General features: G+C 42.7%; 1 protein-coding gene and 1 long non-coding RNA gene across 2 annotated transcripts in view; one reads left to right on the top strand and one right to left on the bottom strand.

Moving 5' to 3' along the window:
• AHRR (aryl hydrocarbon receptor repressor) overlaps positions 1–25980 on the top strand; it is a 279804-nt gene extending 253824 nt beyond the window's left edge. The window contains exons 9-12 of the mRNA XM_075828497.1: positions 4510–4709; positions 7302–7405; positions 22068–22209; positions 24385–25980. Of these exons, the coding sequence (XP_075684612.1) occupies positions 4510–4709; positions 7302–7405; positions 22068–22209; positions 24385–25492 (1554 nt within the window). The 3' untranslated portion in view covers positions 25493–25980. The remainder of the gene's footprint in view (positions 1–4509; positions 4710–7301; positions 7406–22067; positions 22210–24384) is intronic.
• Positions 4247–27651, bottom strand: LOC142652817 (uncharacterized). Its single transcript, XR_012847938.1, has 3 exons — positions 27497–27651; positions 24582–24824; positions 4247–4636 (listed from the first exon to the last, which is right to left on the bottom strand). It is a non-coding gene; the product is annotated as an uncharacterized LOC142652817 (long non-coding RNA).
• Positions 27652–27943: the final 292 nt, after the last annotated feature.

Below are 27943 nucleotides of genomic sequence, written 5' to 3' on the forward strand. Positions count from 1 at the left end.
AGGCAAACGTAATCTCGTTTTAAATGACAGGTTACATCGTAATCTTGCGAGATTACGCTTGCCTTGCTGTAAATCTCAAACAAATGCTACAGAAGTGTCAGGATTCTGAATAGACCTCACATCCTGTCTGCATGCGCACTGTATGCACCTGAGGAAGGGACCTGTCCGGTCCTGAAACGCGTAGTATCAATTACAAATAAAGCCTACTATAACATAATCCATTTTGAATATCTACCTGTCAGGCGCTGTGTCCCGAATACTGCATTTTTTTCCTCTTCACATCCTGTGTTCTTTAAGACAATACACACTCTAGCTCAAAACACTCTCGCAAGCTCCCACACTCACTTTTTCAGTTCACTTTTTACACCGTTTTTACCCGCTTTACCACAGTAGATCCTACAAGTGATTCCTTTCGTTGCAAAGGGCCTTAGTTAAATCAATGTTTTATAACATTCTTCTGCTTGGTCTTCTTTAAGAAGATGAAACACGTTTTTATTAAAGGCTCTGTGCACTTTTGCAACCAATGCTTTTATTGCTTCAAAGTATCTAAAATTAAGAAAAATTAAGCAAGTTTGAGTAAAAGTATCCTATTGTATACAGCTATTATGCAGACCCATGTTTCTCCATTATTACAGACTACAAACAAACCCTGTGTGTAGTCTTATCTTGCAGTGATGTCACAGTGTTGTCATGAGACAACAGAAAGAGTAACACATGACTAGAGGATTAGACAACAGACACGGATTGTAGTCTGTAACCATGGAGATACATAAGTCTTCATAGGTGCTGTATATTCATAATAATTATGATATTTTCAACCGAGACTATTTGCAAAATTGCTTAATTTTTTGGGGTTTATTGGAGTGATAAAAAACTATTGCAAAAGTGTGCCTATTCTTTAAACACTTAGATGTGCCTCTCATATATCAATAAGTCCCTTAAACCTGTAAAGCAATTTTAACATATATTCTAAATCACACGTGACATTATTTTTTCCTTATAACAGTTAAGGATAACATAGTTTTGCATAGCACTTTCAACTATATTCGCAATTCCAGACAACCACCCACTAAAAACACAACACCAATAATCCAAATTTTGTTCTGTATCAGCAGTATATGTTAAACTAAGTAAAGCAATAGGTTTAATTGTAAGAGGAGCAATAGGTAAATACTTTCCATGTATCTTCATGAGAAACAAAAAAACATACTTTCCATGTGAATAATAACAACTTTCTCGCTTCTGACATGGATCTTACTCCATAATAAACAATCATTTCATGTGGTTAAGCAAAGTAAACATTGTGCCTCACTAAAGTTTGTCATAAAAAGCCAGCCAGGCAGAATTACAGAGGATTACAATGGGGAGGGTGAATGTAGTGAATGGGGAGTGCCGTGGATTTTTTCTACTTTTTACTATTATACCTTCGCTTGTCTAATCACACTACTGAGCACCACCTGTTATGGATTCAATTGAAACCGTTTAGACCTATGTGGTCGTCTGATTATTGAGACTTGTAGTGCTCCAAGAGCCAAAGCAGTGCCGATCTTTTTCTGACTTTGAACATTTGCGTATTTAATTCTATCCTTTTGCATCGGGCCCATAAAAAAAATTGCTAATGGGCCCCGATGCAACTAATTTTAGCCTTATAGGCTCTGTAAACCTTTGAATTTGATTTTTTTTTTAATTAAAAATGTCAGTCAGTGTTTTTGGTGCAACTTTCAAATTCATTTTTATTGAAAATTATTTTTACTTTTTGAGATACAGCTCCTCTGTATCCTGTATACCGAGCAGCTGTATCTTTCGCTAAGACCTGAATCTGTCCCGGCGGACCTGACGGGTTTAGTGTCAGCGGGTCCAGTGTGTCTCTGACACGCAGGATCCACCTGTAATCTATCACATCTATGGTAAATTATGAACTTAGATGTGATGGATAACAGGTGGATCCCACGTGTCAGAGACACGCAGGACCCGCTGACACTGAACCCATCAGTCCCGCGGAACTGACGGGTACAGGATTCAGAGAATGATACAGCTGCTCTGTATACAGGATGTTCATGCATCATGTGTAATGCTTCATTTCACCTGTCATGTCGCTGCAGGGAAACTGAACATTTGCTGACAAATTTATTGACAACAGTTATCTGTCAGTATTTTTTTTAGCCATATATGAGCTGTACTTTCTCATATTGTACATATACAAATACAGATCAAAAATGGATGAAAATACAGTTATAAATACGGCACAAGATACTGCATAACACAGAACTAATATGGACATGAGTATGGAGGAGGCTTTAGCGGTAGGATCAAAATGATTTCCCACAGCTGCTGGAGGGATGTTAGTTTTCATATGATTGGTCATAGACATAGGATACATCTATAGTGATCTGCAAACATATCACATCCATATTGATGATCTAGTTGCATGTAAATGCATTTCAGCCATGTACAGTAGATGTGGTCCACAAGATCAAAGGGGCTTTCCAGCCATCGATAGCTGGTCGGTCGGGGTCATACTCCCAGGAACCCCGCCGATCAGCTGTCTTGAGGGGGGTGCAGCACTTGTACGAGCGCTGCTTCCCCTCCATTTCATCTTGCTCACTGTGAATCGTCGATGCGCCTGTAGCGGCGATTCACAGGTATTGCAGCCTTTTCCCCCATTCACTTCAATGAGGGAATAAGGCTGCAATACCTGTAAATCACTTCTACATGTGTGTCGACGATATACAGTGAGCAAGTAGAAATGAAGGGGAAGCAGCCCTTGTAGGAGCGCTGCACCCCCTTCAAAATAGCTGATCGGCGAGGGTCCCAGGAGTCGGACCCCGACCGATCAGCTATTGATATCCTGAGGATAGGTCATCAATTTTTACTGGATGGAAAACCCCTTTAAAGCTCAGGGCCAACATTTTACAAAAGATGTATTAGGAATTTAAAGCATCACACCTGTTCAATAAATTTGCCATTATTCATCTAAAACTATATAAATCATTTAATGTGACATATTGTACATTTACAAGGCATACATAAAGCAAACACACAAACAAACAACCAAACAAACGATAAAGCATACAAATGGTGTAGCAATACTAATGTGATGTAGAGACATCAGAAAACAGAGCTATGCATATAAAAACTTACACTGTACAATCCTATAATCTTTGCTTCTTTATTTCTGTCTCAAACCCTTGCAGCTTCTTTCATATGTGTGAAGCACAGGTATACTTTTCATATACAGTGAAGGAAATAAGTATTTGATCCCTTGCTGATTTTGTAAGTTTTCCCACTGTCAAAGACATGAACAGTCTAGAATTTTTAGGCTAGGTTAATTTTACCAGTGAGAGATAGATTATATAAAAAAAAAAAAAAAGAAAATCACATTGTCAAAATTATATATATTTATTTGCATTGTGCACAGAGAAATAAGTATTTGATCCCTTTGGCAAACAAGACTTAATACTTGGTGGCAAAACCCTTGTTGGCAAGCACAGCAGTCAGACGTTTTTTGTAGTTGATGATGAGGTTTGCACACATGTTAGATGCAATTTTGGCCCACTCCTCTTTGCAGATCATCTGTAAATCATTAAGATTTCGAGGCTGTCGCTTGGCAACTCGGATCTTCAGCTCCCTCCATAAGTTTTCGATGGGATTAAGGTCTGGAGACTGGCTAGGCCACTCCATGACCTTAATGTGCTTCTTTTTGAGCCACTCCTTTGTTGCCTTGGCTGTATGTTTCGGGTCATTGTCGTGCTGGAAGACCCAGCCACGAGCCATTTTTAATGTCCTGGTGGAGGGAAGGAGGTTGTCACTCAGGATTTGACGGTACATGGCTCCATCCATTCTCCCATTGATGCGGTGAAGTAGTCCTGTGCCCTTAGCAGAGAAACACCCCCAAAACATGATGTTTCCACCTCCATGCACATTTTTTTTTTATATAATCTATCTTTCACTGGTAAAATTAACCTAGCCTAAAAATTCTAGACTGTTCATGTCTTTGACAGTGGGCAAACTTACAAAATCAGCAAGGGATCAAATACTTATATCCTTCACTGTATATATATATATATATATATATATATATATACACACATACACAGAGAACTAGTGGATCCTCCGGTGGGCCCAGGTTCTGACACAATAATGGACCATAAAGGTCCATATATATATATCTGTATGTACACCAGGCATGGAACATTGTATTATGCTATAAATATACTTTTCCAAGATGCATAGCGTAACTGCTTTATTAAATTTCTAAATAACATTTATAGGAACACAAAATATTCTGAATCTCAATGGATAGGGGAGAATTATACAACATCCCCATCTACTGGTGGTAATTATTTATATATCATATATCTAGAACTGTGCAATTTAATACATGTATGTAGCAATGTTAAAGATGCATAACTTTGCACGGAGGAGCAGAAAGTGAGGTGTTTTTTTTATTAAGATCCACATCCTTTTGTTAATACCCTCTTCCATGGTTATATCTTTTATGTGGTGCAGACGATGCAGTTTGAAGGTAAGCTGAAGTTCCTCTTTGGCCAGAAGAAGAAAGCATCTCCAGGATCCAGTGTCTCGCCACAGATGGCATTGTTCTGCATAGCCGTGCCACTTCTGCTTCCACCTATCACTGAAATGAAAATGAAGAGCGTGCTTGTGAAGACACAGAAAAAACCTGGTGCGCCTTCCAACACGGAAAACATGTAAATCACATTTTTATTCAATTCTTTGCTTTGTGCTTGCCATTTTAGGAAACATTTAACATAACTGAATTAAATTAACCAATGATTTTAAATGTACAGTGAGAAACACAAAAATATGGGGAAGATTTTGGCGTATTCTGTCGCATTCACCTTTGCTCTCTACCGTTTAAAAAAAAATGTCTAGAAAAAGAACATGGATCATTTATAGACGTGCACCATTTTTTGGGCAAAAATTATTGGTGTGCATGTTCTCCAGCAATGAGTTACAGAGATGTATAACATGCTTAGTGAGTTCTGCAAAATATCCTGACCTGGGCACCATTTTGATAAACTTGGAGCAATTTTTATAGTCTTGCAAATGTATACTTCCTATGACAGCATTAATAAAGCTCCCCAAAAACTTTTTCTTGACCGGTATTAATTCCCCCTTCCCGATATCGGCCGTATATATACAGCGCACGTCGTGTGGGGGAGTATGGAGCAGGCTCACGGGCTGAGCCCGTTCCATAGAGCGAGTGTGTCGGCTGTGTGTTACAGCCTACACTTCAGGGTAACGAGTGGGATCCCACTCGAGCGCGATCCTGCTAGTTTAACCCGTTAAATGCCGCTGTCAATAGCGACCGTGGCATTTAAATGACTAGAAACAGGGGGACAGCCCCCTGTAATGTTCCAACGGCCCCCCGCTACACGATCGGGGGAGCGCCATTGGTTGGCATGGCAGCCTGGGGGCCCGATGAAGGTCCCCAAGTCCGCTATCTTTGTACTCCTATCAGGGCTTCATAGGAGACTGTCAGTATTACGATATACTGCAATACATTAGTATTTCAGTATATCGTGCCAACTATCGCTGGTTCATGTCCCCTAGGGGGGGAGAAGTAAAAAAATAAAAAAACAGTAAAATAAAGTTTTTTTAATAAATAAAAAAAAGAAAAAAATTAAAAGATAAAAAAAAAAACCTTTTCCCATTTTCCCTCAAGCACAAAGTAAAAAAAAATTAAACATAACTGGTATCGACTGTTCCATAAAAGTCGGAACTATTACAATATATCATTATTTAGTCCGCATGGTGAACGCTGTAAAAACAAAACCCATTAAAAACGCCAGAATCGCTGTTTTTTGGTGACTTCATCTCCCACAAAAAATGATCAAAAAGTCTCATGTAGCCCAAAATGGTACCAATAGAAACTACAGCTTACCCTGCAAAAAATAAGCCCACATATCGCTCAATCGACGGAAAAATAAAACGTTATGGGTCTCAGAATATGGCGACAAAACTTAAATCTTATTTTTAACAATAAGTTTTTTCCTTGTAAAAGTAGTAAAACAGAAAAAAACGATATAAATTTGGTATCGCTGTAATCGTATTGACCCACACAATAAAGTTAACATGCAGTTTTTATCGCATCGTGAACACCGTAAAAACAAACCTCCCCAAATGATTAAGGAATCGTTTTTTTCCTATTCCACCCCACAAATATTTTTTCCCAGTTTCCCACTACATTATATGGTACAATAAATGAGGTTGCAAAAAACAAGCCCTTAAGTGGCAAAAATTAAAAAGCTATTTGGAATGTGGGGAGAAAATAACGAAAGTGAAAATCCGAAAAATGGCTGACTTTTATGAAAAAATGATTTTACTTTTTAAGATACAGTTCCTATGTTTGCTTTATACATAGAAGCTGTATTGTTCTGTCAAAGGCAATTCCGTCGTAAACTAACGGCTCAGATGAAAGGATCCCACAGGATCCAGCTAATAACAATCACAAGTTGATGAACTAAGGGTAGGGCCACACAGAGCGGCCCTGTCACGGTCGCAAAGCGGCTAACAACTGCGCCGGCACCATGTTCGGTGCGGCTGTCAAACAGCCTGTTAGTGGCCGCATGTTAACGCGGGTAAACCATCCCTCTGCAAAATTGGCTATCTCCGGCGCTCCCATAGAGAATGAATGGAGCGGTAGTGCGCATGCGGATGTAACCGGAATACCCCTGAACCTGGTATTTGACAGCCGCTCCTACATAGTGCCAGCGCGGTTGTTGGCCACGTTGCAACCGTGTCAGGGCCGCTCCGTGTGGCCGTACCCTTAGATGTCATCATTATTAGCTGGATCCTGTGTGTGAGAAACACGCAGGACCAGCTTTCAGCCGAGCCATCCATTTACCTGAACTAACGGACGCAGCTCAGACAGAACCATACAGCTTGTATGTATAAAGGACACAGAAGCTGCAATAAAAGACAATTTAAAAGTTGTTTAATAACCCATAAAAAACATTGATTTATTAAAAAAATCTTTGTATACCTTTTAAAGGTATTATTTTACTATGCATGTTCAGGTTAATTGAAAGGGAGGAAAAGATCTACAGTTCTTAGACCTTTCTTCCCGCATATAATGAAAAAGTGGGTATTTGGACAGCAGGTTGGGGGAAACTAAAATACATTTCATGCAACAAATTTCATGTGACTCTTAATTATAGCAACATGTAGAAAGAGAGTATTATAAAATACTTAGGAGGGGAGCCTATTTGATGACCCGTTTCTTTTTAATTGTAATGTAATGCCCCTGCCCTATTAAATGATTTTATTTTTCCATACAGAGAAAAAGCGTTCCCCAGTATTGAAGTGGAAAACAATGGAAGAAATGACCACCAGGGGGCATGCTTCTCAAATATGTTACATAATACAGAGAACCAAATTAAATGTATGTATCAACGCTTAGGCTCTTAAAGATCTAAAAACCCAATTAAGATTTTTGTGATACAATAAAAAATTACATACTGAAAGACTAACACAATGCTGTCTAAAGGGTTATTCCATCACTTTCTGATCCTGTGATTGAAGGGGTCGTATCGCTGCTTTAGCATACATCCCAACTTTCAAGTATAGCATATATTTTCTCCCTTTTAAGCCACGCCTCTAATCCCACCCATACACACCCAGTTCAGCCCACACAGTATCATGCTCCAATAGTGCCTCCAACACAGTATAATGCCCTCTAGCTGCCCCCAGACTGTAAAATACCCTCTAGCTGCCACTATACTGTATAATGCCCCCATAGCTGCTACCATACAGTATAATGTCCCCCATAGATGCACCCATACAGTATAAAGCCAACACAGATGCCCCGTACAGTATAATGCCCACACAGATGCTCCCATGCAGTATAATGCCCACACAGATGCCTCCATGCAATATAATGCCCAAATTCCTCCATACAGCATAATGCCCCATAGCTGCTCCATACAACATAATGCCCTCTAGCTGCCCCCATAGCTGCCCAAAGCTGTCCCCATACAGCATAATGCCCCATAGCTGCCCCTATACAGAATAATGCCCCATAACTGCCCCATACAGTATAATGCCCCCATAGCTGCCCCTATACAGAATAATGCCCCATAACTGCCCCATACAGCATAATTCTCTCATAGCTGCCCCATACAGTATAATGCCCACATAGCTGCCCTTATACAGTATAATGCCCCCTAGCTTCCCCCATACAGTATAATGCCTAATGGCTGCCCCATACAGTATAATGCCGCCTTAGCTGCCCTTATACAGTATAATGCCCCCTTAACTGCCCCTAGTGCCAGTGCCCACATATAAAGTGCCAGTGCCCATGTAGATAATGCCACAGTACCCATGTATATAGTGCCACACACAGTGCCTATGTAGATAGTGCCAGTGTCCCCTGTAGATAGTGCCCCTATATACTGCCTCAGTGCCCATGTAGATATTGCCACACCCCCTTGAAGATAGAGCCACCCCCCTGTACATAGCACTACCCCCCTGTCGATAGCGCCATTGGCGCTCCCTCTAGGAGCGGAATCCCCAGCCAGAGCATTGGCCATGCTGTGGATGGGGCTTTTGCTCCAGAGTAGCACCTGACGTCACTGTCCATATATGGACAGTGACATCAGGGGATCCCTCTAGGAGCGGAATCCCCAGCCAGAGCGTCGGCAACACTTTGGCAGGGGATTCCGCTCCTGGAAGAGTCACTGACATCACTGTCCATATATGGACAGTAACGTCAGGGGGCTTCCCCGGGCTCAACACTTAAAGTAGCACAGTGACTGGGGAATCCTCGAGGGGTGGAGGAGCTCCCTCTGCTCCTCTGTCTGTACTAATGCTGACTGGGTTCAACTGTATCTGCGTCCTGAGGAAGAAGATACAGTTGACACCAGGACATACCACCAGCTGCCCGGGACAGCGGGGCACCGCCCAGAATCTGGGACTGTCCCGCAGAATTCGAGACACTTTAGCCCTGCTCAGTGGTGCTCCCGGCCACCCACTTCATTGGGAACTGCAGCACAGATCCATTGAAATGAATAGGGCTTTGCTGCAGTTCCCTGCACAGTCGGTGGCAAGAATCGCTTCTATTCAGGTGGTGGGTGTCCATCAGTCCTACTTTCTGTGATGGTAATAACCCTTTAAGAGCTGATTTATAAAGGTTTGTACTTTTTGTAATTTTTTTTTTTTTTAAATATCCATTTTTTAAAGCAATGCATATAGTACAAAGATATACACAATCCATTCTCATTTCTAATTTCATAAATTACATATGGTTATGGGAGGATATGATAAATTACTTTACATTACTTTAACCCAGGGAGTTTAATGCATGGCTTAAGTCTTGGTGTAGAGGATAAAGCTTTGGGTTCCGAGAGCACTGGGCTGACTTTTAATTGGGGTACAAACTGTATTCTGCAGATGATTTACACCTAAATGGAATGGGGTCCGCTGTGCTGGGGAGAGAATTCTAGCTGGGGTGGCGGAGTATTTAAACTAGGAATGAGGAGGGAGGTCAATGTAGAAATTAAGGGGTAGTCAGGTTAGAGAGGGGTCAGACTATATTGGTGTGGGGAGAAATAGACTGTGGGGAGAGGACTAGACAACAGGATAGGGAGATCCTTTTGTTACAAAACAGCAATGAAAATAAAAATGCCCAAATAATGTCAAATAATCACATTTCTGAAACTCAAAGTGAAAAAATTAAAGGCAAGTTAAAGTTTATGTTCACAAATACCAGAAGTCTAGCAAGCAAAATGGGGGAGCTTGAGGCCTTGGTACTGGAGGAAGATATAGATATAGTTGGTGTTGCTGAAACATGGCTAGACTCTTCACATGACTGGGCTGTAAATCTACAGGGTTTTACACTGGTTTGGAAAGACAGGGCATATAGGAAAGGCGGTGGTGTATGTCTGTATGTGAGAAGTGAGTGTGAAAGAGACATTAGTGGGTGAAGATTGTGAGGAGATTGAAACCTTGTGGGTGGAATTACAAAGGGAGGTAAACACTGAAAAAATTACTTTTGGTGTAATCTATAGACACCCTAATAGACACCCTAATATAACTGAAGAGATAGAAGGTCAAATATATAAACAAATGGAGCGAGCTGCACAGGCTGGTACAGTAGTGATAATGGGAGATTTTAATTACTGGGATATTAATTGGTGTCATGGTTTGGCTTCAACTGCAAAGGGGAGAAATTTCCTTAACCTGTTGCAGGAAAATTTTATGGGCCATTTTGTGGAAGACCTGACTAGAGGTGAAGCTCTGTTGGATCTGGTCATTTCTAATAATGCAGAGCTTGTTGGGAACGTCAATGTTCGTGAAAACCTTGGTAACAGTGATCACAACATAGTTATATTTTACCTATACTGTAAAAAATAAACACAGGCTGGGAGGGCAAAAACACTTAATTTTAAGAAGGCGGATTTCCCCAGGATGAGGGCTGCAATTCAGGATATAGACTGGGAACAACTAATGTCAAATAATGGTACAAATGATAAATGGGAAATTTTCAAATCTACTTTGGGTAATAATAGTGCAAAATGTATTCCTATAGGTAACAAGTATAAACGACTAAAATTAAACCCCACATGGCTTACACCTTCTGTAAAAAGGGCAATACATGACAAAAAAAAGGCATTTGAAAAATACAAATTTGAGGGTACAGCTGTAGCCTTTGTAAATTATAAAGAGCTTAATAAAATCTGTAAAAAGGTAATAAAATCAGCAAAAATACAAAATGAAAGGCAGATGGCCAAGGATAGTAAAACAAATCCCAAAAAATCCTTCAAGTATATAAATGCAAAAAAGCGGTCATGTCCATGGCCGCGGACCGTCAGGTTCATTCCCCTCCTGATGGCCGCAGCCATGGGTCTGCGAGCGCTGGCCCCAGTCTCCTCCTCAGGAGACGCCAGAGCTCACTTACGCTTACCTTGGCCGGGTACCGTAGGGTGCGCACGCACGCTCGTGCTCGCTCTTAATGGGCCAGCGCGCTCACCGGAGTTTACTGTCTAAATTAGCCCATGAGTACACTGGACTATAAGAAGGGCCCAGCCCTTTCCTCCCATGCCCTAGCGTTGTTGTTGTACCCTACGCTTCTCTAGCAAATCGTCTCCGAATGTTTCCCAGTTCCCAGTGTTTCACATTCCTGTACCTGTATCCTGTATTCCGAGCTACCTGGTCAAGTGCCGTGCTGAGCTGTAGGCGTGCTGTGCTGTATTCCACGCCTGTCCTACTACACCACGCCTGACGTCTGCCTGCTACCGAAGTCCCAGCCGAGCCTGTCATTGCTACTGTCCGAGCTGCCACAGGTGCACTATACGAACTATAGACTGTGACCTGCGTCCTGTTGGCTAGCTGCCATACCATCAAGGCGGTACGGCCCAGTGGGTCCACGCACAGTACGCTCAGGCCATGTACACCGTTGGTCGATACAAGACCAAGATGTCACAAGAGATGCGGACGGATATGCTGGACCTCTGGTCTCGACAGGACCAACTCCTCCAGGCCTTGAACATTCTCGCACGTCGGCAGGAGGCACAAGCTGTCGTTCCCCCTACTACACCTCCTGGCAGTGTGGATTATCGATTTTCTTTGACACTTCCTGACCGCTATGATGGAGACGCGGGGACCTGTTGTGGATTTTTGAACCAGTACCAGATCCATTTCAGCCTGTATGCAAGGGCATTTTCATCTGATGGCGCAAGGGTCGCTTTCATCATCTCTCTCCTCACTGGCAGGACCCTTGCATGGGCGAATCCTATCTGGGAGAGACAAGGACCAGAGACCCGTGACTTCCAGGGGTTCCTCCGGACATTTTGCACGGTGTTTGAGGAGCCTGGACGAGTCTCGTCTGCAGCAGCCTCCTTTCTGAAGCTACGCCAAGGAGACACCTCCGTACGCGAGTATGCCATCCACTTCCGCCCTCTTTCTAGGGAATTGGTGTGGAACAATGAGGCCCTGGTGGCTACATTCTGGCAGGGACTGTCTCCTAAGATTAAGGACGAGCTTGCCGCTTGAGATCTCCCGTCTACCCTGGCTGACCTGATCTTCCGTCTACCCTGGATGACCTCATCCTTCTGGCCGCCCGGATTGACATAAGGATCCGAGAACAGCTCCAAGAGGCTCATCGGGAGGAAGACCTTCCTAGTCCGCTTCCTACTTTGCAGCAACCCCTGTTGTCTTCAGATGCCGATCCTCCCTTGGAGTCTGTGAGGATGGACCAGTTTGGGCTATCTACCCAGGAGAGAGAACGCAGACACACTTCGGCACTCTGTCTATATTGCGGCCTCGGTCTTGAGAGTCTGTGTCCCCAAAAGCCCCAAAGCCTAGGGTTGGTAGGTGAGACAACCTTGGGTAAAGAAGGACTTCTGTCTAAATTGTCCATATCCGTGACCAGAGTTTCCGGCGAGAAAACGCATTGAGTCTCTGCGTATCTGGACTCTAGATCTGCTGCTAATTTCATTCGTAGAGACCTGGTGGATATTCTCCAATTGCCCATAACCCCTCTGGAGAGGATGGTTGCATCAGTAAATGGAGTACCTTTGCCAGACCCAGTTATAGCTGTGACCAAGCCGCTGAGGCTCCAAGTGGGAGTTCTCCACTCTGAGCTTCTATTGTTCTTCGTCTTGTCCAAGGCCGTTAACCCCGTGCTGCTGGGCCTGCCTTGGCTCCGACTACATGCCCCAGTCCTGGACTGGAACTCTGGAGAGGTTCCCCAGTGGGGCCCTGATTGTCACAACCGTTGTCTGCTACGGATTCGTTCTCCTCCCCGGCAGGAGCCGGGTTCTTCTTAGTCAAGAAAAAGGATAGTTCCCTGCGTCTTTGTATTGACTACCGGGGTCTCAACCAGATCACGGTGAAAAATAAGTATCCGTTGCCGATGATCTCAAAACTGTTTGATCGTATACGTGGTGCCAAGATTTTTTCCAAACTAGACCTGCGTGGGGCTTACAACCTAATCCGGATTCGCCGGGGTGACGAATGGAAGACTGCATTTAACAACCGAATTGGACACTATGAATATCTAGTAATGCCCTTCGGCCTGTGTAATCCTCACGCGGTCTTCCAGGAGTTCGTTAATGACATCTTCCGTGACCTCCTCTATGTTTGTGTTGTGGTCTATCTTGATGACATCTTGATTTTTTCTCCAGATCCTATGACTCATCAGAGACATGTCCGTCAAGTTTTGCTGCGGTTAAGGGAGAATCGTCTGTACGCCAAGTTGGAGAAGTGCGTGTTTGTGAAAGATGCTCTACCCTTCCTGGGCTACATCGTCTCGAATATAGGTCTCAGGATGGATCCTGAAAAGGTAAAATCCGTCCTGGAATGGCCACGCCCTCAAGGCTTGAGGGCCATACAGCGCTTTCTGGGATTCGCTAATTTTTACAGACAGTTCATTCCAAATTTCTCCTCACTGACATCTCCTATCTCTAACCTCACCAAGAAGGGCATGAACGCCAAGGTGTGGACTCCTGAGGCAGAGTCCGCATTCAATAGCCTGAAGAGTGCCTTAACGTCAGCCTCTATCCTCCATCATCCAGATGTTTTTCGACAGTTCTCATCCGTCAGTGCTGGTGCACTCCTGTTCCAGAGAGGTTCCAAGGGCAAGTCAATGGTATGTGGATATTTCTCTAAGCTCTTCTCTTCCGCAGAAAGAAACTACTCGATTGGGGATCGGGAGTTACTGGCCATCAAATTGGCCCTGGAGGAGTGGAGACATCTACTAGAGGGTGTAGCTCACCCCATCTTGATCTCACCTATCTCCAGGAGGCCCAACGGCTGAACCCTCGTCAGGCCAGGTGGTCGTTGCTCTTTACTGGTTCCAGTTTGAGCTCCATTATTGCCTGGCTGATAAGAATGTGAGGGCCGATGCCTTGTGCAGGTCATTCGAGACAGAGGACACCATGGAGATTCCACAAAATATTATTGATCCGTCTTGCATTGTCTCTGTCAACCCCTTGCAAGTTAAAGACATCCCTCCGGGGAGGACACTTGTGCGCCTGGCTGACAGATGGAGAATCCTCTGCTGGGGACACTGCTCTAGACTGGCAGGTCACACGGGTACCCGTAAGACCCGAGACCTGATTGCCCGTCATTTCTTGTGGCCCACGCTGCCCAAAGACATTATGGACTTTGTTTCTTCCTGCTCAGTGTGTGCAGCTAACAAGGTTGCTCACTCTAGACCTGCTGGTCTGCTCCAGCCGCTGCCCGATGCTCCATGGCAGCATATAGCTATGGACTTCATTACTGACCTGCCTCCCTCTGCAGGATGCAGTACTGTCTGGGTGGTGGTGGATCAATTTTCGAAAATGGCCCACTTCGTTCCTCTAACCGGCCTTCCTTCTGCTCCTCAACTGGCCAAGCTTTTCATCCAACACATCTTCCGCCTGCATGGCTTGCCGTGGCATACTGTGTCTGATCGGGGGGTTCAGTTCACCTCGAAGTTCTGGAGAGCCCACTGCGGACACCTCGGTGTGAAGTTTGACTTTTCCTCAGCCTACCATCCTCAGTCTAATGGCCAGGTCGAGAGGATCAATCAGATCTTGGAGAACTACCTATGCCACTTCATCACCAAGCAACATGATGACTGGGTGCAGCTGCTTCCGTGGGCTGAATTCTCAGATAATAATCACACCAGTGAGTCCACAAGGAATACACCGTTCTTCATTGTCTATGGCCAACACCCACAAATTCCTCTCCCGCTACCTGATACGTCCGAGGTACCAGCAGCTGACACTGCTTTTAAGGAGTTCCTGCAGATCTGGCAGCAGACTCGATCCTCCATCCTACTGGCAGTCAACCGCATGAAACGTAAGGCAGACACAAGGAGAAGAGAACCTCCTCAATTTCTCCCTGGCACGAAGGTCTGGCTGTCCTCTAGGAATATCCGACTGAGGGTGCCATCATACAAATTTTCTCCCAGGTTCCTCGGACCCTTCGAGATCCTACAGCAGATCAACCCTGTCGCCTACAAGCTTCGGCTGCCTCCTACCCTCAAGATCCCCAACTCCTTCCATGTCTCCCTTCTGAAGCCGGTGGTTCTGAACCGCTATACCAAGACTCCTAGCCCTGTGGTTGCCTCCAGTAGTCCTTCAGACACCTTTGAGGTTAAGGAGATCTTGGACACCAAGAGGGTAAGAGGAAGAACCTTTTATTTGGTGGATTGGAAGTCGTTTGATCCTGAAGAAAGGTCCTGGGAACCAGAGGAGAACCTCAATGCTCCTAGCTTTCTGAAGAAGTTTCTCTCCCGCTCTGGATACTGTCATGTCCATGGCCACGGGCTGTCAGGTTCACTCACCTCCTGACGGCCGCAGCCATGGGTCTGCTTACCTTGGCTGAGTCCCATAGGGTGCGCGCGCAAGCTCGTGCCAGCTCTTAAAGGGCCAGCGCACACATCGGAGTTTAACCCCTTCCCACCTCAGCCCATTTTCAGATTTTCATTTTCGTTTTTTCCTCCCCACCTTCCAAAAGCCATAACTGCTTTATTTTCCCTTTGATATAGTCCTATGAGGGCTTGATTTTTGCGGGAAGAGTTGTAGTTTTTTGTAACACCATTTATTGTGCCATATATTGTACTAGAAAACGTGAAAAAAATTATTTGTGGGGTAGAAAATGAAAAAAACTGCGATTCCTCCATTGTTTATTTATTATGTGTCGCCAAATTCCGAGAGCCATAACTTTTTAACTTTTCCGTCTGTTAAGTGGTATGAGAGCTTTTTTTTTTGCAGACAAAGCAGTAGTTTTTAATAATACCATTTTGGTGTATATTCAACGTTTTGATCACTTTTTATTTAATTTTTTGTAGGAGATGAGGTGACCAAAAAAATAGAGATTCTGGCGTTTTTTTTACGGCGTTCACCGTGCGGGTTAATTAATGATATATTGTAATAGTTCAGACTTTTACGGACGCGGCGATACCAATTATGTTTATTTATTTCTTTTCTTACTATGCTCTAGGGGGAAAATGGGAAAAGGGGGGTTTTTTTAACTTTATTTTTTTTTTTTTTTACATAAACAAAAAAACTTTATTTAACTCATTTTTACTTTTTTTATCAGTCCCCCTAGGGGACTTCAACCAGCGATCGTTAGATCGCTTGCACAATATACTGCAATACTATTGTATTGCCTCAGGGCTTAGTGGAAGCCTGTCAGAATCACGATATACTGCAATACAATAGTATTGCAGTATATCGTGATTCTGACAGGCTTCCACTAAGCCCTGAGGCAGGGCTTAATAGGAGCACAAAGATGGCGGACCTGGGGGCCTTCATTAGGCCCCCGGGCAGCCATAGCAACCATCGCCCCCCCCCCCCCATTGCATTGCGGGAGGGCGCGGTGAGCTGTTAGAGGTGGTAGCCCCCCTCTTTCTAACAATTTACTGACCGCAGCATTTAACGAGTTAAATTAGCGGGATCGCACTCGAGCGCGATGCCGCTCATTACTCTGAAGTGTCGGCTGTAACATACAGCGGATACCGGCATCGTATGGAGTGGGTTCACTCCGTGAGCCCGTTCCATACTTCCCCTACCTTGACTTTGGCGTATGGATAAGTCAAATGTCGGGAAGGGGTTAATGTCTAAATTAGCCCATGAGTACCCTGGACTATAAGAAGGGCCCAGCCCCTTCCTCCCATGCCTGAGCGTTGTTGTCGTACACTAAGTTTGTCTAGCAAATGGTCTCCTAGTGTTTACCAGATCCCAGTGTTCCCCGTTCCTGTACCTGTATCCTGTATCCCGTGTTACCTGGTCAAGTGCCGTGCTGAGCTGTAGTCATGCTGTGCTGTATTCCACGCCTGTCCTGCTACACCACGCCTGACGTCTGCCTGCGGCCTAAGTCCCAGCCGAGCCTGTCATTGCTACTGTCCGAGCTGCCACAGGTACACTATACGAACTATAGACTGTGACCTGCGTCCTGTTGGCCAGCTGCCATACCGTCAAGGCGGTACGGCCCAGTGGGTCCACGCACCCAACATGACAAAAGCCAAGGTCTGAACATGTAGGACCCTTAGATAGTGGTAATGGGGAGTTGGTCACAGGGGATCAAGAGAAGGCAGAGTTACTAAATGGGTTCTTTAGCTCTGTATATACAACAGAAGAAAGAGCAGCTGATGTAGACGGTGCCAGTGCTGTTACTATATCAGTTGATCTACTCAATTGGATGAATGTAGATATGGTCCAAGCTAAATTAAATAAAATAAATGTACACAAGGCCCTGGGACCCGATGGGTTACACCCTAGAGTTATTAAAGAGCTTAGTTCAGTTATTTCTGTCCCCCTCTTCATAATATTTAGAGATTCTCTAGTGACTGGTATAGTGCCAAGGGACTGGCGCAGGGCAAATGTGGTGCCTATTTTCAAAAAGGGCTCTAGGTCTTCTCCGGGTAATTATAGACCAGTAAGCGTAACATCCATCGTGGGGAAAATGTTTGAGGGGCTATTGAGGGACAACAGGATTATGTGACAAAAAATAGTATTAGAAGTGACAGCCAGCACGGTTTTACTAAGGACAGAAGTTGTCAAACTAACCAGATTTGTTTTTATGAAGAGGTGAGCAGAAGCCTAGATAGAGGGACCGCTGTGGATATAGTGTTTTTGGACTTTGCAAAGGCATTTGACACAGTCCCTCATAGACGTCTAATGTTGTAAATTAAGGACTATAGGTTTAAAAAGTATAGTTTGTAATTGGATTGAGAATTGGCCCAAGAACCGTATCCAGAGAGTTGTGGTAAATGATTCTTACTCTGAATGGTCCCCGGTTATAAGTGTTAAGTTCTGGGCCCACTATTATTCAAGTTAGTTATTAATGATATAGAGGATGGGATTAATAGCACTATTTGTATTTTTGCAGATGACACCAAGCTATGTAGTAATGTTCAGTATATGGAAGATGTTCGTGAATTGCAAGCGGATATAAACAAACTACGTGTTTGGGCGTCCACTTGGCAAATTAAGTTTAATGTAGATAAATGTAAAGTTATGCATCTGGATACCAACAACCTGCATGCATCATATGTCCTAGGGGGAGCTACACTGGAGGAGTCACTTGTTGAGAAGGATCTGGGTGTACTTGTAAATCATAAACTAAATAACAGCATGCAATGTCAATCAGCTGCTTCAAAGGCCAGCAAGATATTGTCGTGTATTAAAAGAGGCATGGACTCACGGGACAGGGATGTAATATTACCACTTTACAAAGCATTAGTGAGGCCTCATCTAGAATATGCAGTTCAGTTATGGGCTCCAGTTCATAGAAAGGATGTCCTGGAGTTGGAATAAATAAAAAGAAGAGCAACGAAGTTAATAAGGGGCATGGAAAATCTAAGTTATGAGGAAAGATTAAAAGAATTAAACCAATTTAGCCTTGAAAAAAGACGACTAAGGGGGACATGATTAACTTATAGAAATATATGAATAGCACATACAAAAAATATGGTGAAATCCTGTCCCATGTAAAACCCCCTCAAAAACAAGGGGACACTCCCTTCGTCTGGAGAAAAAAAGGTTCAACCTGCAGAGGCGACAAGCCTTCTTTACTGTGGGAACTGTGAATCTATGGAATAGTCTACCGTGGGAGCTGGTCACAGTAGCTACAGTAGATGACTTTAAAAAAGGCTTACATAATTCCCTAGAGTATAAATTTTTCCCTTCCCTTTTCCAATCCCTTGGTTGAACTTCATGGACATGTGTCTTTTTCAACCGTACTAACTATGTAACCATTGTTGGTCTGAGGAGCGGTGCTGTGCCCAATTATCAACCATTCACTCGACCCCTTAGTAACATGAGCATTTTTAAAGCCATGAAATTCCTATAACTGCGTTACATTGTTGATAAGTAAGTAGACTATGCAGTGTCCTATAGAAGAAGTATGTTAATATTTTCTATTCATATTTTATAACGTTACAACTTTTATAACTTTACAGTTTATATTTCATAACTTTACCAGATATATAACTATTTATGACATTGATCTAAAGAAACAGCATTAAAAGGGATACTCCGGTAAAAAAAAAAAAAGTAGTTTCCAATGTTTCTCACTTGTAATAATGATATCTGATGACACAGCTGTCTCTTGTAGGTCTCTAAATAATATAATATCATGAAGAATGTGCATGGACTATTGCATAGCAACAATCCAGTAAACTGGAGTAAGAGTGACAGCTACAGTTAGGTCCAGAATTATTTGGACAGTGACACAATCTTCATGATTTGGGCTCTGCTGCCACCACATTGGATTTGAAATGAAACAACTGAGATGTAATTGAAGTGTAGACTTTCAGGTTTAATTCAAGGGGTTGAACAAAAATATCCTGTGAAACGTTTAGGAATTGCAACCATTTTTCTACACAACCTCCTCATTTCAGGGTCTCAAGAGTAATTGGACAAATTAACATTACCATAAATAAAATGTTGTTTTTTTAATACTTTGTAGAGAATCCTTTGCAGGCAATGACTGCCTGAAGTCTGGAACCCATGGACATCACCAAACGCTGGGTTTTCTCCTTTGTGATGCTTTGCCAGGCCTTTACTGCAGCTGTCTTCAGTTGTTGCTTGTTTGTGGGTCTTTCTGCCTTAAGTTTTGTCTTAAGCAAGTGAAATGCATGCTCGATCTGGTTGAGATCTGGTGATTGACTTGGCCATTGCAGAATATTCCACTTATTTGCCTTAAAAAAAACTCCTGGGTGTCTTTCGCAGTATGTTTAGGGTCATTGTCCATCTGTACTGTAAAGCGACGTCCAATCAACCTTGCTGCATTTGGTTGAATCTGAGCAGAAAGTATATCCCTGAACACTTCAGAATTCATCCGAATGCTTCTATCTTCAGTCACATCATCAATAAACACTAGTGACCCAGTGCCTTTGGCAGCCATGCATTCCCATGTGATCACACTGCCCCCACCATGTTTTACAGAGGATGTGGTAGGTTTGGATCATGAGCCGTTCCAAGCCTTTTCCATATTTTCTTCCTCCCATCATTCTGGTACAGGTTCATCTTAGTTTCATCTGTCCAGAGAATGCTGTTCCAGAACTGGGCTGCTTCTTTAGATGTTGTTTGGCAAGGTCTAATCTGGCCTTTCTAATTTTGAGGCTGATTAATGGTTTGCATCCTGTGGTGAACCCTCTATATTTGCTCTCATGAAGTCTTCTCTTTATGGTAGACTTAGATACTGATACGCCTACTTCCAGGAGAGTGTTCTTCACTTGTGAATGGGTTTTTCTTCACCATGGAAAGGATTCTGCGATCATCCACCACTGTTGTCTTCCGTGGACGTCAAAGGCCTTTTGAAGTTCACAAGATCACCAAGCGCTCTTTTTTTTCAAGAATTTACCAAACTGTTGATTTGGCCACTCCTAACATTTGTGCTATCTCTCTGATGGATTTCTTCATTTCACGTGCATTGAGAGCTGCTTTGACCTCATGTTGTGGGTTCACAGCATCAGCTTCCCAATGCAAATACCACACCTGGAATCAACTCCAGACCTTTTACCTGATTAATTGATGATGGATTAACGAGAGAATAGCCCATGCAGCCATTAAATAGCTTTTGAGATAATTGTCCAATTACCTTTGGTCCCTTGAAAAAGAGTCAGCTACATATTAAAGAGCTGTAAATCCTAAACCCTTCCTCAAATTAAAGCTGAGGGTCTGTACTTTAAGCCCATATTCATTATATAACTGTATATTCAATATGTTTTGGTAAACAGCTAAAATGCCAAAACTTGTGTCATTGTCCAAATAATTCTGGACTTAACTGTATAAATTTGCTTAGTCCTGTGTATTTTGCTGTTGCCACTGAATATATATAAGGCTATTATAAACCAATTATCTCTGCTCCTCCCTGCTAGGCTGGAGTTTACATACTGCATGGGACATGCATGCTCCTTCACAGGCACAGTTGCAGCCTCTCCTGTAAATCTTCCTATACCTTAGACCTGCATCGTAGGCTCTCCTATATCAGCTAACAATTTGAAATGCTTTATGTAACTATAGCTTCTGCTACATATACTCTTGCCACACCTTCCTATGTGATACAAGGCATCATGGGACATGTTATTATCAGAGCTCCTGCCCTGCAGACATTGATTTTTTTTATAGATTTTGACAGCATATTTGTATTATTCTCTACTAAAAACCAAATTAGAGGTGGCCTGGGAGACAATAGAACACTGTTATATGTGGGCTAGTTGAAGGACTGTGGGTATGATGCCATGCGTCTGCTGACGTTTCTCTACTGGTGTTGACAAAACATATATATCGCAGTTCATTATATTCAGGTTGCATTACTTGATGTCTTTCTCTAGAGTATTTCTAGCCTACTGAAGTAATAAGATCACATTTCACTAAGAAAAAATCACCTTGAAAGGATACATGAGTGCAATGTCACTATAATTTGTTGACGCATATTGAATTCTTGTTACAGCATTATGTTTTTGTGATATATTTTTCTACATTTGCTACAGCTTAGTCATCTAAAAGCCTTAAGGCAGTTTTCCGTTTTTCTGCTGAGGAAAAAGACAAGTCATTCATTGTGTGCAGACCGTGAATATTTGGTGAATGAATTTGATGTCTTTTACTAATTAAACTGGGGCACATATAAGGACAGAGCGGTTTAGGTTCACACTTCATTGACAACTGGGCAGTGGGACCGCCTAGTTTTTAATTTTTATTATAAAATAGCAGATCAGCCTCGGTTCCCCCTGCATTCAATCTGTTTATGTCGGCAGATGATCTACTAATTTATAATAAAAACTAAAAACTAGCCGGTCTCACTGCCCAGTTGTCAATGAGGCGTCAGAGAGGCTTAGGTTCATGCCCCGTTAACGCTGGGTGGTGTAGATCACCCAGTTGTCAATTTATTAATAAATTAGAGTACCATCCGCTTACCTGAGCGGGCGGAATGCAAGGGGAACGAAGGCGGATTGCAGAAGAACTGAGGCACCTATAAACATGAAATAAACGGTGCAGGAATTGGGGGGGGGGAGCAATGCAGGTATGACAACAGACTAACATCTCCGGGGACATGATGGGTCCTCTTTAAATGGTTAAATGCAAACTATTGTTTTCCTTTTCCAATAGTAATGAATGCTGGTGACAGTGGAGTTTCATTAGTGAAAGTCAGGACAAATGAAGACCAGTGGGTGTGGGTTGAGGCAAACGCTCCAATACTCTACAGAAATGGATGCTCAGACTATGCAGTTGTCCCACAACAAGCTCAGAGGTAAGAAATCCCACAGCTAATATAAAATAAAATACATGGTTTGAATTGCACCTAAAGCTTAATTATTATATAATGGAAAGTTCTGTAACTTTATAATGTACTTTGATTTACAATTTCGCCATTTTTAAAATGTTTGCTGTCACTAGATGTAAAATGACAGACACCAGGATGGAAACCAGACAAAACCCATTAAAGTCAATGGGCTCCACCGGGCACCATTGATTCCCGTCATGCGATGGATCCGGCACGTCCAAAAATAAAACACAATTACATAGTTGCCAACATTTGATTTTTTTTTCCAGGGACACTTAGGGTGTGGCGTCTTTGGTGGGTGTGTCTTATGGGGCGTAGTTTATCTGATGGGTGTGGCTAATGGAGTGTGGCTTTCCAGCATTTCTGCATACAAAAAAACTAACAAAATTTCTGCACTAGTTATGCTGACAACTACTATGGTGGCCGGTACATATCTTTTTATCTGGTTGTTTACAGGCAGATGATGTCTCACTTCATCACTAGTGCTAGATCATATGTGATGTTCTGGTAGTGTAAAAACCAGCGTAGTTAGTGCCACACTCAGTGCCCTTTGTAGATCGTGCTCCATACTGTCCCCTGTTGATATTGCCACACATGGCCCCCTGTAGATATTGCCACACACTGCCCCCTGTATATGGCCAAACACTGTTCCCCGTAGATATTGCCACACACTGCTCCCTGTAGATATTGCCACACACTGCTCTCTGTAGATATTGCCATACACTGCTCCCTGGGTATGATGCCATAGTGCCCCCTCTAGATAGTTCCACATGGCCCCCCTGTAGATAGTGCCACAGTGCCCTCTGCAGATAATACAATGCCCTCTGTATATAGTGCCATACAGTCCCCCTCTAGATGATGCCACACCCCCCTTTAAATGATTCCACACACCCCCTGTAGATGTTGCCACACACCTCCATAGATGATGCCACATACCCCCTTGTAGATGATGCCACACACACACCCTGTAGATGATGCCACACCCCCCCTGTGGATGATGCAACACACAGCCCTCCTGTAGATTATTCCACACACAGCCCCCCTGTAGATAGTGCCACTCACCTCCCTGTAGATAGTGCCACAAACTCCCCTATATATAGTGCCACAAACTCCCCTTTATATAGTGCCACATACTCCTGCTCTATATAGTGCCACATAGACCCCCTCCCTGTCCCTGTAGATAGAGCCATTGTGGCTCCCTCTATGAGCGGAATCCCTGGCCAGGCATCGGCAATACTCTGGCCGGGGATTCCGCTGCAGGAGGTGCCCCTGAAGTCAATGCACATATATGAACAGTGAAGTCATGGGCTCGATCTATGAGCGGAATCCTCGGCGATGCGTCTGCAACGTTTTGGCCGAGGATTCCGGCACTCCAGGAGGAGCCCCTGACTTCATTGTCCATATATGGACAGTGACGTAGTCAGTGGCTCGCTCTTTGAGCGGAATCCCCGGCCAGGCATTGACAATACTCTGGCCCTTTATTCCGATGCAGGAGGTTCCCCTGACGTCACTGCCCTAACATGGACAGTGAAGTAATGGGCTACTCCTGGAGCGCCGAAATCCCCGGCCAAAACGTTGCTGACGCCCAGGCTGGGAATTCCGCTCATAGAGAGAGCCCTGACTTCACTGTCCATATAAGGGCGGTGACGTCAGTGGCACCTTCTGCAGCGGAATCCCCGGCTAGCGCGTTGGCAACGCTTTATCTGTGGATTTCATTCCAGGAGGAGTGAATAGTAGAGCAGGAAGCGAAGGTTTTCCTGCACTGCCATAATATTTAATTGTATCTGCGTCCTGAGGACACAGATACAATTGAATGTAGCAGTTGCCGGGACAAGTCCCGGGACAGTATTTGCCATGACTGTCTCTTTAAATTTGGGAAAGTCCCAGCAAACTCGGGACAGTTGGCAAGTATGCAATTATCAAACTGATTATCACTCATTTCTTATTTACTAATATATGGCCACTTTTACGTTTTGTAGTTTCATTTCTAAAAAGATCTCAATGTCAGTTTGCTTTAATCCTAATAGAGAGCTATATGACATATCTTGTGCAGGATTACTTATTCTGCATGCTTTACTCAATAACATACTAAAATATGAGTTAATAATTGTCTTGTAATGTTATACATTTGATTCATTTCAGGGATGAGGAGGCCCAAATAAAAAAACAGACTATGCTTGGTATGAAAGGAAGAGAAGTTCCTCTATGTAATAGTTCAAGTGAATCACCAGCTCTATTGAAGCAGCATCTGCCATGGGGAAAACATGAGATGGAAGATATGAACATTAAGTATCATACAACCAAGACGGACTCTTTTTTGCAGGAGGAAAATTACTTACCTAAGCATTTTCCTAGCATGCAGAATCACTGTAACACCAGCAGTGGATGGACAGTAAAGAATCCTGTTGGGTCTAGGTCAGGACACCAATTGATAAACTCACTCTCAAGTAGATCAGGACGGCCCTTCTACAACATAGACCAAAGCCATCCTGGAGTGCACATGGCGAGTCGTCCACATCGTGGAGTTTTTGGGAATTTCCAGGCATATCATGGTCTGCAGCAGCATTCTGTAGACTCTTACTCTACAGATAATATAAAAATGGAAAATGCTTTTGTAACACCAGATGTCTTATATGACTCAGGTTTGCCTTTGAATATCCCCATTAAAACTGAAAATGACTCTGATTCGGACAGCAGGAATGAACCTTACCCAAAACTACATGGTCATGACTGGGTGAGTGAGATTAATATCCCGAAAAGAAGTTTGATGGACTTCCCCGAAGGGCTTCATCTTAAAACTGAATTGGGCCTCAGCGAGCAAAATGTATGCCTGAAACCAAAGCATCATGTGCATTCTACTCATAGAGGACATTGTTTTGTTCCAGCTGCACATATGAACCATATAAACACAAGTCGGCCTTTTAAAGGTCTGTACAATAAGGATCCAGCTCAATTTTATCCTCAGAAGTGCAACTACCTAGATGGTATACTAAACCAACAGGGGGCAGATTGTAATAGTTCACTTTATGCAACAGATGATAAGAATCAGGGTGACCAATCTTATAAGCTACAATGTCAGTTTAAAGCTCATAATATTGTTCAGAATATCAAGCGTGAGCCTCTTGACTCCCCTCCGTGGGTTGAGAGTGATCAGGAATCGGTACCAGCACTCTACCAAAAAAACACACTGATGGGTTTTTTATCTGGCCAAATGCCACATAATGTAGCTGAATTTGCATACATTCAATAATTTTTGCATTTCTTATTTGAATTTTAGATAAATAATATATTGCACTATTTCAACATAAGGTCTCTTTTTATATGTATAGCTTACACTGTGGTAAAAGTGCTGTTGTTGCTCATAAAGCCTTATGTACTGGGAAGACGTTTTGAAAACTGCTTTTTTCTGAAGAAATGCAACTATTTTTCCCATGTGCTACCACTAATGATAACAAAAAAAGTTATTGCTTCTTTGGAAAAAGGATTTTATGAGATGTTCACACATTTTCTATGTTTTATAACTCATACTATGTGGCATTCCCTTAAAGGGTGTGTTTTTTATTATAAGTCCTTTCTGTTAAATGAAGGATGACAGTATTAACAATTTGAGATACACTGACTTATGCCTTGATAAATATTGGCCTGAATGTATTTGATTGGCACCTTAACAATAAGAAAACTGACAGACATAAGCCACATCAATATTTCTTTTTGACAGCTATACGCTTTGATAATTGCTTCAGCTTTTTTTTTTACAGATTTCTTTTTTATAGAAAATTGTCATTTATTTCCTATATTAAAGTTACAATCATTTCACTTAATCTGAGTTAAAAGTAAGAAATGTGGCCATGAAGAGTAAAACAATAAAATAAATGTTTGCTTTAGATATTTATATTGGTTACTACACAAAAGTGTTGTTTCATTAGAGGCCGCAGTTGTGTGTGTTTGTGTGCACGCGCGCGCGTGTGTGTGTGTGTGTATATATATACACACAGTCTTAAGGCGGCTATACACAATTGATGTATGTTGGCTGAACCCCGTGGGTATGGCCGAATATCTGATGTGTATGGTGGCGTCCCGACTCTCTCCTGATGGCAAATGCCAGGGGAGAGAAGGGTCAGGCATGTTGAATTTCAACATCCCCTATAGTTTTGTTCATCTGGGGATAAGCCACTTTCAAAGGAGTCCAGCAGCAGCTTTCTCACTTGCCAAGCCGAGCGTACATTTTTATGAAGGACCTGTTAGGAGTAGTTGCCGGCCAAACAATCATTCAGCCGATAGCTATCTACAATGTATAACCAGTCTTAGGCCCTTTCACACGACATTATTTTGGTCAGTATTTTATATCACTATTTGTGAGCCAAAACAATGAGGGGGTCCAAAACTCAAGAAGTACAAATCTTTCCACTATACTTTTTCTCTGTGTAGGTTCCTCTCCTGGTTTTAGCCTCCAAATACTGTCCAAATACTGCCATGTGAAAGGGTCGTTATGCAACTTTGGATACACCTTGTGAAATTATATGTACTGTTAATTTCATGAGTGAAAAGATGATAAAAAAAAAACCTGTCCGCAATCCCAAATTGTCTGTTTTAGTAATAACTTGCATTTTTCATAAAATAATTCTAAAATATCTTTTTCTGAAACTGTGTTGTACTGTTCCTCTTTTCATCCTCCTGGAAATGTATGAAATAATTGATACCAGTGTGTTACCATTCCCCTTGTCAATAGTGTGTCCATACACACTCTGACACTGTCCAATCAGCACTGGCAATGTCAGACTGTGTACGCTATTGACAAAGGGAAGAGTAACACCAAGGTGTCAAAAACAGACATGTCCGGAGAGCACCTATACATTCAGTGAAAAGCACAAAAAGTTACAATAGATTAGATTCTAAAAATAGTTTCAAATACATATCCTTAGTAAAACACAATTTCTAATGTCTAGAGTGTATTCAAAATTTCATAAGATTCTCTTCTACTCTTGGAGATATCAACTGTCAGGCGGAGGACCTGATTCTATATAGAATCTGAAAGCAAAGTGAGGTCTTGGTCTCACATCTGGTCAAGTTTAGGGGCGAGAGAATCAATTCGCCTCTTTTTTTTATTTGCTGGTCCATAAAGTACAATAGAAGATTCAATTCCCCTATTTTTCTCAAATTTGCCAAATGTGAATCTCAAACCTGGTGAATTAATTCTTCAATGCATAATAATAGGTAACAAATAAGCTAAAATCAGATGAAACATTTTTCTTACCTCCAGCCAGGAGCCTAAACTTTACATCATACAGAATATTGGTATTTTCTTAGCCATGTAGTAAGATTTCCACGTGTATTATGCAGCCCAGCTAGTGGATGAGGATGCTTGTAAAGGGTTAAAATGTTAGAGGAGGACACAGCTGCTTGCAAAGGATTAATCTGCCAGAGAAGGAGAAAACAGCTGCTTGTAAATGGTTAATATGATAGAGAAGGAGAACAGTGCTGCTTGTAAAGGGTTAAAGGGGTTATGTGGGAACCAAAAATTATTAGCAGTGTACTCACAGCAGTATGTGAGTACACTCGCTAATATACATTCTGATTATGAGATTTTCATAGTTTTTTTTAGCGCTGCAAGGGGGCCGGAAGTCTAGTTGCACAGCCATATATAGAAATAGAAAACTGAACCATATACAGCGCTGCTAACATCAAGGGAAGATCCAAGGAA

This window comes from Rhinoderma darwinii, chromosome 5 (genome assembly GCF_050947455.1).
Source record: "Rhinoderma darwinii isolate aRhiDar2 chromosome 5, aRhiDar2.hap1, whole genome shotgun sequence".
In the NCBI taxonomy this organism is placed as follows: Eukaryota; Metazoa; Chordata; class Amphibia; order Anura; family Rhinodermatidae; genus Rhinoderma; species Rhinoderma darwinii.